This window comes from Anas platyrhynchos, chromosome 3, assembly GCF_047663525.1.
Source record: "Anas platyrhynchos isolate ZD024472 breed Pekin duck chromosome 3, IASCAAS_PekinDuck_T2T, whole genome shotgun sequence".
Lineage (NCBI taxonomy): Eukaryota > Metazoa > Chordata > Aves > Anseriformes > Anatidae > Anas > Anas platyrhynchos.
The window spans coordinates 82,719,623-82,738,676 of NC_092589.1; the positions used below are offsets into that span (position 1 = coordinate 82,719,623).

Sequence of the window (19,054 nt, forward strand, 5' to 3'; positions counted from 1 at the left end):
ATTTCTAGGAATTTAAGGGATTTTTGTTTTAAACTTGAAACAGTGTTTTTCATTGTAGCAGATGGGTAAATTAAGGTAAGATTTTTCTAAGAGGGTACTTCTATGTAAGTCTCTGGAGGTAAATTTTTTATGGTACTCCCACTGTTTAAAGTTTTATGTAAAGTGTAAGAGCGCCTGATTTAGATTTATGTCTTTTAACATGTTTAAATACTTCTTCTGCATGTACTTTTTTGTTGTTAACAGATTATTCTTATTTGGGGATTTTGTGGGGAGACAAAATGAAGTTTTTGAATTGATGACCAGTGCTAATTCAAACACAAGATTTCACAAAATAAAAAATGACTCTGATGCTGATAGAATGAAGTTGATATTTATATCAACTTCTCAATTTCTCAAATACATACATATATATATATATATATATATATATATATATGGAACATGGTATTTGAGAAATTTGAAGCTTGTAGCAGTAGCCTACTACTGTTATTAATTTGGATGTTATTAACCAATTAATATGTATTCATTAATATTTGGACCAAATATATGCAATAACTTTATTTTTAATTTTTAGGTTAAAATGGGTTTGCTGGTGGACTTGACCAACACTACTAGGTTCTACGATAGGAATGATATAGAGAAAGAGGGAATTAAATACATAAAGCTCCAGTGTAAAGGGTAAGTTGTCTTCCCTCTTTTAATACTGAGTTTTTAACTTCAAAGATCACACTGAAGTAATTACTCTTCCCCTCCTTAATCCCCCCTCCCTTCCTTTCTCCAAAACTTTGTCCTAACCGATGTGTTCCCATGTTTATCAGGCATGGTGAGTGTCCTACACCTGAGAATACAGAAACATTTATCCGTGTATGTGAACACTTCAGTGACAAGAATCCCTCAGAGCTTATAGGTATGTCTTCTTTTATCTGTTTTCATTATTTTTTTTCTGTTAATTTATATAAGCCAAAGAATTTCTGTAGTACAGTTTGTGCATATATAAATATGATTTTTTTAAAACTCCAGAGTAAACTACTATTTTTTACAGAAACCATTATATTTCTGCATAAGTCAATTTAAATCCAGCTATTGATTTTGTGCAAAAAATACACAGGCTTAAGAACTGTCTACAAACACAAAATACCTGCAGTGTGTTTTTGAAACTCCTGCTGATACAGAGGAAGGTTATGCATTGCCTGTTTGTTGTTCTAGCATTCGATGGCCTGGGTTCCTCGAAGTCGTATTTGGTAACTGAATTATCAGATATTCTTCAACAAATTTCACAAAACAGCTGATTATTTGCCAGAAATTGATAGTAAACATTAGGCTAAGCGTTTCTGTAGCATAATGTCTCATGGTAATTATTCAAATGTCATGAGGCTGACTTTTATTAGAGCAGAATAAGTTCTCAAGTGAATTTTAGTTCTAGTAAGAGCATTTTATTCTGATTTCTGGTAAGCACGTTAATATTCAACTCTATCTGCTGACGTGCAGAAATGACTCCACAACCATAGGGTTGTAAAGCAGGTATACTTTATTGTGGTGCACCAGGTGCACTGGGAGTAGCTTCCCTCAAAAAAGTGTGTGTCTTCCTGGTCATTTCTCAGATTTATATATGAATACTGTTACATATTACATGAGTTCTATTACATATTCATTCATTTCCCCCAAAAGGCAGACCTCTTCCTAGTCCTAATTTCCATACTCCCCTCCCTTAGCTCCTCCCGGTTGCGCCTGTACCTGGTGGTCACAGGCTGGGGTCTATCAGGATGAAGGCAACGAGGAAGAGGACGTTAAACTTTTTACCTTTCTGGTCTTTGACCTTCTGTTGGACAGTATTTAGGAGTTTTTTGCTTATCTTTGCCTTGTTTCCTGCCAAAGAGTCATTCATCCTTCCCTAATGAGTTGTTCATCCTTCCCTTATCCATTGGCCTTGAGTGATATCTTCCTTTTTACATTTGCTTCTCATAAGGTTCTCGTCTACATTCTTCAATAATTAGCATATTTTACCATATATGTAGCTAAATGTTAATTCAGATAAGTTTTAGCATCTTCCCTGTCTCACTGCAAGCTATCAGAGACAAGAAATTACCGTGCAGCTTAGTTTCCACATTCGGGAGGGGTTTTGTCCTTGGGCATCTTTGATGATAGTTCTGCAACCTGACTGAAAAAGCGTGTCTGTATGACTTAGAAGCACACAGAACAGTTGTTTGTGTAGGTGTCATTGATGAGAGCTTGGTAAACTAAGCTAGTATGCTCACACACTTCAGGATTCACACAGAGTCTTGGAATAGTGGAGGTTGGAGGGGACCTCTGGAAACCACCCAGCCTATCACCCCGCCTCAGAGCAGGGTCAGCTGAAGCAGGTCACTTAGGACCGTGTTCCTCTAGGTGTTGACAGTCCACAAGGGTGGGGACTTCGCAACACCTTTTGGCAACCTTTTTTCCAGTGTTTGATCACCCTTAAAATAAAAAAGGCTTTGTTTCTTTTTGTCCTTGCATTTAAACAAAGTTTCTTGTATTTCAATCCGTGCCCATTGCTTCTTGACCCGTCACTGGATACCACCGAGAATCTTATTTTTATTAATGCTGAGACATTTAATTGAAGCACATTATTAAGTCCTTCACATAATTTCCTTTCAGATACTTTATTATTTCTGTATTCCTCATGGAATTAAGTTTTAATTTGAAACCTCTGTTTTCTTCCCTGAACTGTAGCACAAGTATGTGATATGAAAAACTGCTAAATGAGAGCGAGTGGGATCAGCTATTGGCAGTACTGCAGAAAATGAAATACTGTTATGGGTCAGCAATTTTTGTGGAATATGGATACCATTGTAACATGCATGAAATAGCAGACCCATTTAACTGCTATTTAAACTCTTAAAATGCTGCTTTCAGTGTTGAGCCATTAACTTTTGGACTTATGTGAATTTTGAAATGTTCTTACACTATTTAGAGTATTTTTTTTTTTCTTGGCTCTTAATTGCCTTTTTTTCTTTTTTTTCATGGAAATGAATCAATATCTCGGATAAGCTCTTGACCTGTAGTTTAGGCTTTTGTAGCAAAAGTGAAATGTTGGGATATTCCATTTCCCTTCCGTTAGTTACAGAAAGGTTATTTCTGGTTCTGGAAGAAAAAGCATCCAAGGGATTGGTGTGGAGGATGTTTTTATCAGGAGGGAAAGCAGTCTGCAAGAGTGATAGTACGACACCCTGTGTGACCATTCCTTTCCAAGCCATTGGTCTCATTGCTGAAAAGCTTCTTATCTTTGGCGTGTGTATAAAATTATTGACTTAACCTTTTTGGTAGCAGCAACAGCTGCAGGGCTTATTGATAGCAATTGTGTGCCATTTCAGTGCTGGTGTTAAGATTAGACATGAAAAGAGCCTGAAATGTGAATGATAAGTGATCAATGTTTTCTATTCAGCTAGTACTCTACAGGATGGAAGCTTTATTTTTGCAACTTGAAGGACCGCAATATGCCTGCCAACTTCAAGGGAACAAAACAGAAAGATTTTGCTTAAGCAGGAAACAAAGGAGAAGTGATTGCTGGGAACAAATTCTATGAGGAAGCTAAAATTAATTTCCTTTGATGCAAGTTACAGTTTTTGTTGTTATTAATGGTTTAAATGTGCAAATCCAAGAAATTCCTGGTATTTCTTGCCTTGCTTTATTAAGAAGGGAAGCTCAAATTGTTACTGACTTACTCTGCTAACTGTGGTAGAGAAATAAGTAAATCAACAAAAGCCTGCTTTATAGTCAGAGCTGTAAAATGTGTTAATATTAATAACTGCATTTGGTGTGAGTGGAAACTTTGATGCTGTGGTGTTTGCAATTTAGAGAAAAAAAAAAAAAAAAGCACTGTGAGGAAGAGTCAACACTTTGCCTGAATCCTTCACATCATTTTAGCCCTACAAGTTTCAGACTTGGTTTGTGTATCACTAGATGGTGCTGTTGCCTTGAAATGGACAGAAAAAAAAGAGGAGCTCCAATGTTTGACTTTTCCCCTCCTTTCACTGGGGAATGAATTCAGTAAAAGAGAGGGGGAAAATTGTTTTTTCTTAAATTGGAAAGATTAGTAGTTGATGGCAATTACATTGTTGTATAATTTTATTTCTGTCATGTTTTTTTTTTTCTCTGAAATCGGTATGTCTGGTCTTAGCGTGGTAATTACGAATTTGACATGGAGTTGTAGCCTATTGATGCTGCTTTCAAATTTGAAGTAGGGTAATCTGGGTATGATTTTTATGCCTGATGGTGTGAAATAAACGTAATGCTTGTTGAATCCATTAAAGCACAGTTATCGAATTTGACTGCAATGTATTCTGATAAGTGTTTGATCATTCAATTAAAAAAAAAAAAACAACAAACAAATGAACAATTTTGAATCTTGTCTGTATTAGCCACATGTGAGTTGCATTAAGTTGGTATTTTTGAGTTGATGCAGTCTGAAGTATCCTATATTCTTGTTGCTAATAATTTGCAGGAAGAATGTAATAAATATTTTTTTTTAGGCTTGTATGCATTAAGCCATCTGGGATGCCTTGATAGGAAGGAAGATAACTCATTTGTGTTATTGATGAAGATCCAAAAACACTTGTGAAACTAAAACATTAGTTAAAACTACTTTAAAATGATTATTCTCTTCTCTTGCTTCGTATAGGTGTCCATTGCACGCATGGTTTCAATAGAACTGGATTTCTGATCTGTGCCTTTTTGGTTGAAAAGATGGACTGGAGGTAACTGAATTTTAATTCCTGTGAATTTGTAGACTAATAGCATCTTCAGTATGTTTTACTTATCGACTTGACAGCATAGCTTTGACAGCATAGCTGTCAAGACGATGAACAGCTACTCACTGTTTATTTTATAACTTCCTACTAATTTTGAGCAAACAATGCTAACAGTATTCCTAAGGTAGCTTAGGCTTAGCCAGTCAAAATTTTCAGGTCTCGTAGGTCAAAGTTAGCTCTGCCTGCTGTGTGTGGGCTTTTGGAAGTGTATGGATTGTGCTGTCTCTGTCCCCCATGACATACACCACTCTTTGAGTAATAATGTAGAGTTCAGAGAATGCTCAGAGTTTTTTTTTCTTCTGCTTTCTCACAAAGGTTTGTGTTTAACTCTTCTAGTTTCTTCTTCTAGTTTCTTGAGTTCTGAAAAGGAGACATTAGCTAGAGCAATAGCAGAGAGGCATGTATACTTCTGGGTTGGTGACAGGGAAACACAGTCCTTGTTTCCAGTCATTGTTTGACTAAAGTCTGTGGCATGTTTCTACAGAGGCACCTGTACTTTAAAAGTTTCGTGCCCTCATAAATAGTAACGAACTTACTAAATAATGCTGGCTTTAAAAAATACTGCCTGTACCATGCTGATGAGCCTGAGTTTGCACCTTTGGTAGTGTTCATGAAACACTGTCTCTGAGCCGACTGGGTCACGTGCAAGGTGTGTTCCTTAATGAGTCCTTTCAGCAGTTGGACGGTATTTCTGGTACGGTCCTTTAAGGGAAGAAAATTATACTCCAGTTGCTGCCTGTTCTTGTGACTGGACATAGAGTTCACTTGGTGATTACCGTGTATTTGCAAGCTGTTTGCAAAGAACTGGGTCATTGCTTTCTGTTAGTAAACTTGGAATAAAGGCACTGGAGTAATGGAGACAGAACACTGTTAGCAGTGGGTGGCTGATTCTTGGCAGAATCTTAGCTGAGTACAGGAATTAGACACAGATACCGAGATTTTTATAGCATGATTATAGTTATTCCTATGAAATAGCAAATCTGTATGCTTTTAATGTAACAACTTAAAAGCAGCATGCAGTAATCAGACTCAGTATTGTGCATTTCCTCTTTGGAGAAAAGGACTGTAAGTCTATTTGCAAGTCCTTTTATGCAGCCTCTTTTTTATTTTCAAACCTGTGTGGGAAAAGCCTTAAAACTTAGCAGCCATATCTTTTTGGTTTTGTTTTTGTTTTGTTCAAATAACTAATTATATCGAGTTTGTTCCTCTCTGTAATACTGTTTTAAGAGAGCACTCAGATTTCACTTGATAGGTAAAAATGGCCACAGCAGAAGAATTTCTGCAAGGTGGTAGTTAATGCTAGGCATTGTATCAAGATAAATCCAATTTGCTGTATCATTCGTTAAAATAAGGCACTGTTATTTGCTGTAGAGGAAATAAGGTTTTCCTGATGGAAAAATCCATCCATATTCATTCCTTAAGCGTATGATACAGGAGTACAGAGTACAGCTGATGCATTGTGAATGCGGAGAGGTATTTTAAAATACAGAGTTAGTTTAAAGAAAGGTCATCCAGACTGAAAGCCCTCTAGCTAGTCATCAGAAACCTTACTAGATTTTCTTTCCTTACACCTCGTTTTCCTGGAAGAGGCCGTATTTCTAGAACTTGCACAGTATGTTTTCTTTCTGCTAGCTTTTTGAGCTTAAAATCTCTCCTGCTTCTTTTGGCTTTCATTATTATCTATTCCATAATAGCGCAGAGTTCTTCTAATTTAATAGGAGACAAATTTGAGCATGTTTCAGGCCCCATCTCTTTTTAGTTTGCTTTAGCTTTTTGGTAGCATTGATTACAGAAGATATAATATGATTTAAGAAAGATATAAAAGTAAAAATTGTCTCGTGAGGAAGAAATTAGGAGTTCTATGAAACAGAATGAAGAACATCTTTCTAAGTAACTCAGATATTAAACTGTCATTTCTGAGATCCCCTGACCATCTGATAACCTTACTCCTGAAAGTGTTTTCTATTTTTACTGAAGATCAGGAGAGGGAACCAAACTTATCTGGTTCTTAGGAAGTGTATCTCTCTCTTTTGGGACACTTATCTCAAAGTTCTCAGGCATTGTCTTGTACTGGATGGATCAGACAAAAAATGATTTTTGTATTTAGCTTTTTTTTTTTTTCATTTTATCTGTATGGTTTCCTTGTTCCAGGGATAGACTATTTTATTATCTGAAAAAATATTCACGGCAAATAATATGCGCTTTTGTTTCCAGCTTCAAGATTCGTGCTTGTCAAGAAGCCTAATGGGGATTTACCTTTTAGTGATCTCTTATATTTTATGGATTCATTCAGGTTGGAAAAGACCTCTAAGATCACCTGGTCCACCCTTTAACCTAGCACTTCCAGGGATGGTGACTCAACCACTTCCTTGGGCAGCCTGTTCCAACACTTCACAACCTGTTCCGTGAAGAGATTTCTCCTAATATCCAACCTAAACTTCCCCTGGTGCAACTTAAAGCTATTTCCTCTTGTCTTATCACTTGGCACTTGGGAGAAAAGACTGATCCCCACCCTGCTTATAGCCTCTTTTGAGGTAGTTGTAGAGCATGAAAAGGTTTCCTCTAAACTTCCTTTCCTCCAGGCCAAACAACTTTCTCAGCAGCTCCTCGTAAGAGTTGTTCTCTAGGCCCTTCACCAGCTTTGTTGCCTTTCTCAGGACAAGCTCCAGCACCTCAATGTCCTTCTTGTAGTGAGGGGCCCAAAACCGCACACAGCACTCAAGGTGCGGCCTCACCAGAGCTGAGTACAGGGCGACAATCACCTCCTTGCCCCTGCTGGTCCTAAAGCTCTTTCTAATACAAACCAGGATGCTGTTGGCCTTCTCTACCACCTGGGCACACTGCTGGCTCATGTTCAGCCAGCTATTGACCAATACCCCCAGGTCTCTTTCTGCCAGGCAGCTTTCCAGCCGCTCTTCCCTCAGCCTGTAGTGCTGCGTGGGGTTGTTGTGCCCCAAGTGCCGGGCCCAGCATTTAGCCTTGCCGAACCTCATACAGCTGGCCTTGGCCCATCAGTCCTGCCTATCCAGATCCCTCTGCAGAGCCCTCCTACCATTGAGCAGATCAACGCTCATGCCCAACTTGGTGTCTTGTGCTCATTGACATAAATTTTGGAGTGTTCTCCAGTTGGCTAGTAAAGGTGCTTGGCTGTTAGTTTGGTTTCAAACTCTTTTTTTATGATTCTGTCTACGGTTTATTACTGCAGTTAAGTTTGAGAGTTAGAAGTCCTTCCCTGTTTAGCTAAATTATATTTTTTAAATTATATTTTTTTTGAGAGAAGCTGCCTGTAAGAGAAATTGCTACAAAAGATTTGGATGCATTTTGTCAATGTGATGGCAAAGCCTCTAGGGAAGGTAATTCTTAGGAGGAAACGTGTAGCTGTATTTGAATTTTATGACTTAAATTTCTGTTCATCAAGACTTCTTTTCCTCTTCATTCAGTCCTTAAGTACTTAGCTACATGTCATCCATTCCTTTTCTACAGCAATAATAGAAATTGTAGTTATAACAAAAGTTTTGCCTAGGTGACCAGCAGGCAGCTCTTAGCTGCAGTTAGGAGATGGAAGCAGACCAAGATATAAACACAGTGTCTGCATAATCAACGCAAAATCTTCTGCAAGAGCAATACAGCTGCTGGGCTGATCGAAATATGGTGGTTTGAATATCATGAATGTTTTTGTAATTACCTTTTTTTTTTTTCTGAATTCGCAATACCAATACATTTTAAATAAGTTTTAATCATTCTATGCCCTAACTAATAAATAAGACATACAGAGTAATTTTCCCATTTTTATTTGACAGTATTGAGGCAGCTGTGGCTACTTTTGCTCAGGCTAGACCACCAGGTATTTATAAAGGGGATTATTTGAAGGAATTATTCCGTCGTTATGGAGATGAAGATGATGCACCATCACCACCTGAGCTCCCAGAATGGTGCTTTGAGGACGATGAAGAGGAGGACGATGACGGTGGTAGAACAGGAGGCCAAGAATCAGAACCTGGATCATCAAGCTCTTCCTTTGGCAAAAGGAGAAAAGAACGCCTAAAACTGGTATTTTTGATTAAGAACTTTAATATTCTAAGATTACTTTCATAAACTCTTAGTCATATGTTACTACATTGTATGTGACAGAAAAGTGCTGGTGCTCGTTCAAGTCAGGAACAGGTAGTACTGCCTCTAACCAGGAAAAACAGGTTGACTTGTTGCAAACTTTGTTTCCTGTCTGAACATTGAACTTCAGCGTTTAACTCCTCACCTATTTCAGTTGTAATAACGATTTAAAATCACAGAATCACAGAATCACAGAATCTCTAGGTTGGAAGAGACCTCAAGATCATCGAGTCCAACCTCTGACCTAACACTAACAGTCCCCACTAAACCATATTCCTAAGTTCTACATCTAAACGTCTTTCATTCTAATACAACATTTTTTTAAGCTTGAGTTGAGATAGTAGAGCTTTTCTCAATTGTTCAGTCTGTCTTTAGAGGTGAAATGTTATGGGATGTGTATATGAAACAGTTTTTATTTATTTTTTGCAGCCATGTGTGGATAAAATTCAAAATCTTTTAAGTTCAGCGCTTATTTTAATAAATGTTCTTACTTTTGAGAATCCAGGGGGGTTGAGACTAGGATTAGCAAACAGCAATAGGATCTTAAAAACCCCAAGACAATTTTGAAATCATATTTTTTTTCAAAGCTATTTTAACTCTAATAGTGATAAGAAATATAAGAAATGTGATCACTTACTGTGATTATTTAGACAAATTTGCATAGTTCTGATGGATTAAGTTACTGTAGCTTAATTATAGTATGGAACTAATACTCAAGTATGGAGAATATTCTTGGACTGTACTAATCGTTCAGTTCTTTCCAAATCTATGACTTTTGTTTTGTATGGAAAACAAGTACAGGAGAATATTACTGAGAGCAAAACTAGATTTAGATCCTTTCGCCTACTGTTGAAATATTTTGTTTGTGTGCTGAGGTGTGTTTGCAAGCACATGGAAATCCTCACATGAAACGTGCTGCAAAAATGCGTTGTTACTGCAGCTGCTCATCATTCTTTACAGATTGAAGATAGTAGAAATTAGCCTGAAAGGAGTGCAAAACTTTGTCCAAAGAAGCAAGATGACCTTTGAAAATCACTTTCCAATAGACCATCAGCTGAAATAAAAGACTGCTGATACTGTAAAAATTCATAGTCAAAATATATTCAGGGATATAGCCGTTACCTCCATTAGCCTTGCAGTAATACCTTGGTATCTAAAAACTTTGGGCGTTAACTGCCAAACTGATATTTTTTGACTTGTCTTTTGATGCATTAGTAATTGAGGTGTGATGGTGAGGTCCAGTGATTTATTTTTTTTTCCCCACAAGTATAAAGCTAAACTGATCTGTTGAACGGGAATCACAGTCCTGGCTCCCCAGGCTTTTTCTTATCTGCCAGCATAGTTTTTTGAAAGCTGGAAGCTAAATTATACGAATAAGCATATTAATAACGAAAACTTAATTAAGAGTTAGAGAATTTATGAAAGAAAGTCATCTAGTTAATATGCATATTCGTATAATTCAGTTTTGCAGCTCTGGAGGAACAGTCTTTGACATGAAGAGGAGGCACGGGGAGAATTCTTTACCGTGATTCTTGGCTGGCAGATTGGACTGCTTCTTAACTGAGTAGACATGGATACAGTCTGTTTGTGATTCCTTGTAAATATGCCATCTACAGGGGGAATGATTATCAGGTAAATACCACTTGCTCTAGATTTTCTCTTCTTTTGCTGTCTAAAGGGCTCGATGTTCATCATTACAGTTGATTTCCCTCAGCAGATGTTTTTGGCTTTCTAATTTGACCCCCTCAGTACACACCTAGGGGTGTGTAATGTCAAACTGATGGGGGCTGGTATGATTCTGATGTGCTGAAATGTTTTTGTTTGACACAAGTCTTTGTGGGAATAGAAGTAAAGTATCATGGGTAGAGGAAAAGATGTTTCCCAGGCATCTTGCTAGGATGATGAACAGTCAGGAGCAACTGCCCAGAAAGCCACAAGGAGAAGTTAGCATGCTGCCTGTTTCAGAAATAACGTCCTGGACATGAGAAACTTTACTGCAGCATCTTTAACTAAAGCTTCTGTATTTTGATGTCAAAAAGTCTTGACAACCTTTGTTTTTTCCCTTACAAAGTGTTGGAACAGTCAGAGCATAGTGCCATTACAGTTTCCTTCACCATCACCTGAACGTAGCTGACAGGTAACAGCAAGCCCCCTTGCTCTAGTCTCAGGTGTTACACAGCAAATCCAAATGTGTTTTGACTCCCTCAGTGCACGCCCTGCTGACCATAGCATTGAAGCAATGTTAGCTGACACTTAGAATCTCACTTTGGGGAAAAAAAAATAATCTTCAAGTATTTCGTAAATAGGGCAAAAAGTTAGAATTCTGAGCCAGAACTTCCCAACTTTTCGTGGGTCACCCAGATCTCTTACTGTTGATTAAGGAGTACCATCTGTTCTATCTCTATGTAAGTTGTGTATTTCACGGTAAGTACAGAGCGTAATATTTAATGCTTCTAAAATGGGTGGTTATGTCTCAGCCAGTCTGGAAGAGGTGCTTACTGCTAGGGATTTGCTTCATGATGTTGAGGGCAGCTGTCTTGTGGTCATCTGTGAGACAGAGGGAAACTCTGAAACCTCACGGCTGATATACTTAGCAAGGGTAATATTTAAGTACAAATGTACATCGATTCAAATATTACAGGCTTCATTTTCCTCTTTCTAACATCCCTTCGTACATTTAACCCATATACTTAGTGTTCTGCCTGTGGACATGTCTTGATGGATATAGGAAAAAGATTATTTTTTAATTTCGCAGCAGCATTTTATACGCTTAAGGACAGGCGTCATGTTTGCTTTCAGCCTTCTCTTTTCCCACATTAAATACCACTTTGTTAACTTTTTCCCTATGGTTTATTTTTTTTTTTTTTATACTTCTGACCATTCTGGTCATTCTTTGTCATGCTAGCCTACATTTTTCTGAGGCATTGGTGCCCAGAATTGAACACAAGCCTCTAGCTGAGGCCATCCCAGTGCTTAATAGGGAGAAATTAGTTTCATGTGTCTTAAGGCTAATGCTTCTGCTTATATATCTCAATATATAGAGACAAAATAATACTAATTCACGTTTTAGTCTGTTGCTGCCTCTGTCCTTTTCACTAATTGCCTACCAGTGTGCATTTGTGTAATTGCTTATTTCTTTTTAAGTGTAGGGCTTTGTTTATATTGAATAGAGAACTCCCCCTGCCCTTCCTAAGGATAGCACTGACTTCTAAGGCTACCACCACCAAGTCACAAAGCTAAGAATATGCAATTATGAAATTTAGAGAAAGTGGAATTAATTCTTACACCTAAACCAGACCCTCCAGGTGCTCCTCAATAATATTTTGCCATTTTTTAGTTTAAAAAAAAAACACAACACAACTCCTCTGAGGCTGGCTTAGAAGCAAGTTGCTTTTCTGTTTTACAGAAGTTTCATCAATCCCATGTTTTCTGAGTTACATCTGCGAGAACATGATGAGATCAAAAGCCGAGCTCAAAAGAAGCGATGTTTCCTGCTTTTCCCAGTTCTGCGGAGCCTGCCACTCCACAGAAAACATGATTAGTTGCACACTTTGTTATTGAGGGCAGTCAGTAGGATTTTGTTGCCTTTTTTTTTTTTTTTTTTTTTTTTTTTTTTTTTTTTTTGCTTGTTCATGCTCAGAGGCAGTTCTTGCAGTGTGATCCTCTGTTTCTAGGAATCAAATCTAAGCTGATCAGTGTCTCTCCCTTCCTCTTTCAGGAGATACGTGCTCTCTGGTTTTCTGATAAGCTTTGAAATGTTTCTTGGCCTCTGGAGGGCTGTCTTTGAGCATTTTGCACTTTGTCAAGTCTCTGAGTAGCTGAAGATGGCTCTTGCCCAGGCCTGGTGATAGCCACTGGGGTCAGGGGGCTGTAGGATTGGGGCTGTGCCCACCCACCTGCCCCTGTAGGTAGGGTTCAGAATCAGAGCCAAGGATGTGGTGATACACAGCTGCTTCTCCTTCTGCTGAAGTGATGGGCAGAGGGGTGTGGAGGGAAGGGCTTGATGAGTACAGTTCTGGCACCTTATCCAAGGAAACCTCCTCACGACCTCTGGAGTGCTCAGTTAAGCAAGCATCGATACATGCAGGTGACTCACCTTGCTCTCCTACTGCTGTGCCCTCGGTGCTGAGTGTGCTTGAGGCCTGACCTTACCCTGGAAAAGCCTTGTCTTGCCATACAGCTAAGGCTCAATTTAAACTAGCATCTGGATGAAGTCCCTGGGTAACTGAGTTGATTATATTCGTAGGCTGCAATAATCAAGTGAAATATTCCCTGCCTTGACTCTCCTACTGCCTCACCTCACAACCTCATCTCCATCCTGTGACCTCCAGCGCTTTGCTCCTCACTCCTCCCAGTCTCTACTTGTTTAAAATCGACAGCATTACAGGGAGAGGTTACAAGGTGCCTACCGGAGGAATGGAGAAGCCTGTGTGGGGAAAAAACAAAACACACAAGCTTGGCTTGGCTGTCCAATTGTAAGCACTGTTGTTTCCCTAAGTCTTTCAGACTTGCACCTTTCCTCAACCCTCAAAACCTAATTGTGTATGTGTGTATACATACGATTGTGTGCATCAAACACCTGCCACCTGTGCAAGAGACCCTGCTGCACATGGTCAGGTCTTTAAAATCAATAAACAGTTGAAATTCCTGACAGTAAACAACAACCAAACCAAGCAAGGTAACTGGAACCAAATCAGTGTGTATCCTTCCTATGTGCTGCGAAGCTAATGCTTTTGTAATTTGGAGTAATGCACGCAAACTTTTTATCTTTCTTACCATACAGAGATTGTAAACTTCTCAAGATTATAGTGATACAATATCACGCTTGGGATATCAGGCATAGAAGTGGCATGCAGCTGATTTCAGTTCACATGGTTACTTGATCACAGTATGCATTCAGACATTAGCAGCTCCAAAGCAGTTGTGTATGTGCATAACTCTCTTAATCAGATAATCTGCAAGAGAGAATTTCAAAGGGCAGGCACTGGTTTCACATTTGACTTTATTTTTTTTAAATCTTTGCTGTTGCCTGCTTTTTGCTTTCACCTGTGCAGTCCCTACTGGCATTGCACTCTGGCGTTCTGCAAACAGAAATAACACGGGATAAGCGATGCACCAGAAGTCTGCGGAGCTTGACGTAGTTAAGGTTATGGACTAGCTTTTTTCTTTAGGATATGCTGTTCTTAGAACATGATTAGGTAAGGCAGCCGAGCCAATCTTAACTAAATGCAGGCTATACTGAAAACTCTAGTTCTTCTTTCCTTTCGCTCCCTGTGTTCCTTCTGCTTCCCTTGCACTGGCTCCAGCGTTGACTCATCCTATGGTGAGCTAGTTTAGGATACTAATTTGGCAGAATATTACTAATTCATGTTGTTATTTTTGCCAACTTAGTTGCAAGACTTGCTCAAGGGTAGAAGAGATGAGTGCGATGGTGTGTGGAAGGGGAAGGGAGCAAAAGAATTCCTTTCATCAACTCCTGCAGCCGCTCCAGCCCCAGCTCCTGCAACCGCTCCAGCTCCAGCTCCTGCAGCCGCTCCAACTCCTGCGGCCGTGTCAGAGAAACGAGCTGTAGCAGTGCAAGTTGACCCTGCAGAGGGTATTCCAACCCCTGTGGCAGACCCTGTAACAAAGTCAGAGAAACGAGCAGTAGCAGTGCAAGCTGCCCCTGTAGAGAAGGTGAAAAAATGGAATAGAGATTCAGGTCGTTTAGAACGCAGAGAGTCTTCTGCCAATCCAGGTAAGGCTTCTGCCAAAACTAGGTATAGAGATGACGAAGATGATGACGACGCTGGGCCATCAAGGATTCAGGAGGAGGAAGATGAGGATGTCGAAAAATCAACAGTAACTACCCGAAGCCTAAACAAATGTGAGCTACGAGATGTGCGAAAAGATTTTGGTCGCTGTATAGGTGAGCAGCTTGTCACCTGGCTGCTCCGGTGCTGGGACTCTGGAGCCAATTGTGTGGAATTAGACGGCAGGGAAGCCAAGCGGCTGGGATCCCTTGCTCGAGACGCCGGCATTGACAAAGCAATTGCAGATGGAGCACAACCCACCAGCCTCTGGAGGCGTCTCCTCTCAGCTGTGAGGGAAAGGTATCCCTTCAAGAAAGAACTTTTATGTCTACCAGGCAAGTGGACCACTATGGAGAAGGGAATCCAGTACCTGAGGGAATTAGCCGTACGGGAAGTGATTTATGAGGATCCAGACCTCAGACAAACATCCAAAGACCCAGATGAAGTCAAGTGTACACGACCCATGTGGCGGAAGTTTGTACGGAGTGCACCATCATCATATGCCAGCTCATTGGCAATAATGGCCTGGAAAGAGGATGAGGAACCCACAGTGGATGAAGCGGCTAAACAACTCCAGCAGTACGAAGAAAGTCTTTCCTCTTCCTTACAGGCCTGCGTCTCAGCTGTGGAGAAACTTTCTGAAGAGGTCCACCAACTTAAAGAGAATCTATCTTCCCCCCAACCTGAACCAACCAGTGTCCAACGACCAAAAGAGAACACTTGGGAGAAACTTTCTGAAAAGGTTCACCAACTTGAAGAGAGATTATTCTCCTCCGTACCTGTACAAAGCAGTGTCTCAGCTGTCAGGGGTAGGCGTTCACCCACACAAGGAAGACGATATGGTGGGTACTCACCCCGTGCCACCCTGTGGTTTTACTTACGAGACCATGGAGAGGACATGAGAAAATGGGATGGAAAATCTACCGCGACCCTAGAGGCACGGGTACGTGAGTTGCAAAAGAAAACAATCGGAAAAAAGGGATTCTCTGAAAAGTTTGCTGCTCCAACTTCCAGCAGACAGTCCTTCAAACACAGAAATGAAGAAGATTCTGACCAGGATTAGGGGGGCCCTGCCTCCAGCCAGGGGGAGGAAAGGGACAATCGAGTTTATTGGACTGTGTGGATTCGATGGCCTGGCACGTCACACGCACAGAAGTATAAGGCTTTAGTAGACACTGGTGCACAATGTACTATAATGCCATCGAGCTATAAAGGACCAGAGCCCATCTATATTTGTGGAGTGACAGGGGGATCTCAGCAGTTGACTGTATTGGAGGCTGAAGTGAGTCTGACTGGGAATGAGTGGGAAAAGCACCGCATTGTGACTGGCCCGGATGCTCCATGTATCCTTGGCATAGACTACCTTAGAAGAGGATATTGCAAGGACCCAAAAGGGTTCCGGTGGGCTTTTGGTATAGCTGCCTTAGAGACAGAGGGCATTAAACAATTATCTACCTTGCCTGGTCTCTCAGAGGACCCCTCTGTTGTGGGGTTGCTGAGGGTCGAAGAACAGCAAGTGCCAATCGCTACCACAACTGTGCACCGGCGGCAATATTGCACTAACCGAGACTCCCTGATTCCCATCCATAAGCTAATTCGTCAATTGGAGAGCCAAGGAGTGATCAGCAAGACCCATTCACCTTTCAATAGTCCCATATGGCCAGTGCGAAAGTCTAATGGCGAGTGGAGACTAACAGTGGACTATCGCGGCCTGAACGAAGTCACGCCACCACTGAGTGCTGCAGTGCCGGACATGCTGGAACTTCAGTATGAACTTGAGTCAAAGGCAGCCAAGTGGTACGCCACAATTGATATCGCTAATGCATTTTTCTCCATCCCTCTAGCAGCAGAGTGCAGGCCACAATTTGCCTTCACTTGGAGGGGAGTCCAATATACTTGGAATCGGCTGCCCCAGGGGTGGAAACACAGCCCTACCATTTGCCATGGACTGATCCAGTCTGCGCTAGAGCAGGGGGAAGCTCCTGAACACCTGCAGTACATCGATGACATTATTGTGTGGGGTGACACAGCAGAGGAAGTTTTCGAGAAAGGGAAGAAAATAGTCCAAATCCTTCTGAAAGCCGGTTTTGCCATAAAACAAAATAAAGTCAAAGGACCTGCACGAGAGATCCAGTTTTTAGGAATAAAATGGCAAGATGGACGTCGTCAAATCCCAATGGATGTGATCAACAAAATAACAGCTATGTCTCCACCAACTAACAAAAAAGAAACACAGACTTTCCTAGGTGTTGTGGGGTTTTGGAGAATGCATATCCCAAATTACAGTCTAATTGTAAACCCGCTCTACCAAGTAACCCGTAAGAAGAATGAGTTTGAATGGGGCCCTGAACAGCGACAAGCCTTTGAACAAATCAAGCAGGAAATAGTCCATGCAGTAGCCCTTGGGCCAGTTCGAACAGGACCAGATGTAAAGAATGTGCTCTACACTGCAGCCGGGGAGAATGGCCCCACCTGGAGCCTCTGGCAGAAAGAACCTGGGGAAACTCGAGGTCGGCCTCTGGGGTTTTGGAGTCGGGGATACAGAGGATCTGAGGCCCGCTATACTCCAACTGAAAAGGAAATATTGGCAGCATATGAAGGAGTTCGATCTGCTTCGGAGGTGGTCGGTACTGAAGCGCAGCTCCTCCTAGCACCCCGATTGCCAGTACTAGGCTGGATGTTCAAGGGAAGGGTCCCCTCTACGCATCATGCAACTGATGCTACATGGAGCAAGTGGGTTGCACTGATTACTCAGCGGGCTCGAATAGGAAACCCCAGTCGCCCAGGAATATTGGAAGTAATCATGGACTGGCCAGAAGGCAAATACTTTGGGATATCATCAGAGGAGGAGGTGGGTCGTGCTGAAGAAGCCCCACTGTACAACCAGTTGCCAGAGAATGAAAAGAAATATGCCCTGTTCACTGATGGGTCCTGTCGTATTGTGGGGAAGCATCGAAGATGGAAGGCTGCTGTATGGAGTCCTACGCGACGAGTTGCAGAAGCTGCTGAGGGAGAAGGTGAATCGAGTCAGTTTGCAGAAATGAAAGCCATTCAGCTGGCTTTAGACATTGCTGAACGAGAAAAATGGCCAGTTCTCTATCTCTACACCGATTCATGGATGGTAGCAAATGCCCTGTGGGGATGGTTACAGCAATGGAAGCAAAACAACTGGCAGCGTAGGGGCAAACCCATCTGGGCTGCTGCATTGTGGCAAGATATTGCTGCTTGGGTAGAGAACCTGGCTGTGAAAGTACGCCACGTAGATGCTCATGTGCCCAAGAATCGGGCTACTGAAGAACATCAAAACAACCAGCAGGTGGATCAGGCTGCTAAGATTGAAGTAGCTCAGGTGGACCTGGATTGGCAGCATAAAGGTGAATTATTTATAGCCCGATGGGCCCATGACACCTCAGGCCATCAAGGTAGAGATGCAACATACAGATGGGCTCGTGATCGAGGGGTGGACCTGACCATGGACGCTATAGCACAGGTTATTCATGACTGTGAAACATGTGCTACAATCAAGCAAGCCAAATGGTCAAAGCCTCTTTGGTATGGAGGACGGTGGCTGAAATATAAATATGGAGAGGCCTGGCAGATTGATTACATCACACTCCCTCAAACTTGCAATGGCAAGCGCCACGTACTTACAATGGTGGAAGCAACCACCGGATGGCTGGAAACATATCCGGTGCCTCATGCCACCGCCCGGAACACCATCCTGGGCCTTGAAAAGCAAGTCCTATGGCGACATGGCACCCCAGAAAGAATAGAGTCAGACAATGGGACTCACTTCTGAAACAACCTTATAGACACTTGGGCCAAAGAACATGGTATTGAATGGGTGTATCACATCCCCTATCATGCACCAGCCTTCGGGAAAGTTGAACGATACAATGGCCTGTTAAAGACTACCTTGAAAGCAATGGGTGCTGGGACGTTCAAAAACTGGGATACGCATTTGGCAAAGGCCACCTGGTTAGTCAATACTAGGGGATCTACCAACCGAGCTGGACCTGCCCAATCAAACCTGTTACGTACTGTAGATGGGGATAAAGTTCCTGTAGTGCATGTAAAAAATATGCTGGGTAAAACAGTCTGGGCTACTCCTGCCTCAGGAAAAGGTAAACCTATTCGTGGAATTGTTTTCGCTCAGGGACCTGGATACACTTGGTGGGTGATGCAAAAGAACGGAGAGGTCCGGTGTGTACCTCAAGGAGATTTAATACTGGGTGAGAATAGCCCATGAACTCATTTTTGTACCATGTTAATTAGTATATTATACTGTATGTTATCACTACCATGATTACTATAGGTGACTAATTAGAATGTATGGAAAAGAGTGTAACCTGAGCATGACAT

The 19,054-nt window shown here is 41.2% G+C and overlaps 1 protein-coding gene across 3 annotated transcripts in view; it reads left to right on the plus strand.

Annotated features, from left to right (window-relative positions):
• Nucleotides 1–19,054, plus strand: part of RNGTT (RNA guanylyltransferase and 5'-phosphatase) — a 184,231-nt gene that overhangs the window by 10,489 nt on the left and 154,688 nt on the right. For all 3 annotated transcript variants that reach the window (XM_038176904.2, XM_027454915.3, XM_027454920.3), the window contains exons 3-6: nucleotides 575–678; nucleotides 819–907; nucleotides 4,661–4,736; nucleotides 8,591–8,840. In XM_038176904.2, coding sequence (XP_038032832.1) covers nucleotides 575–678; nucleotides 819–907; nucleotides 4,661–4,736; nucleotides 8,591–8,840 — 519 coding nt within the window. The remainder of the gene's footprint in view (nucleotides 1–574; nucleotides 679–818; nucleotides 908–4,660; nucleotides 4,737–8,590; nucleotides 8,841–19,054) is intronic.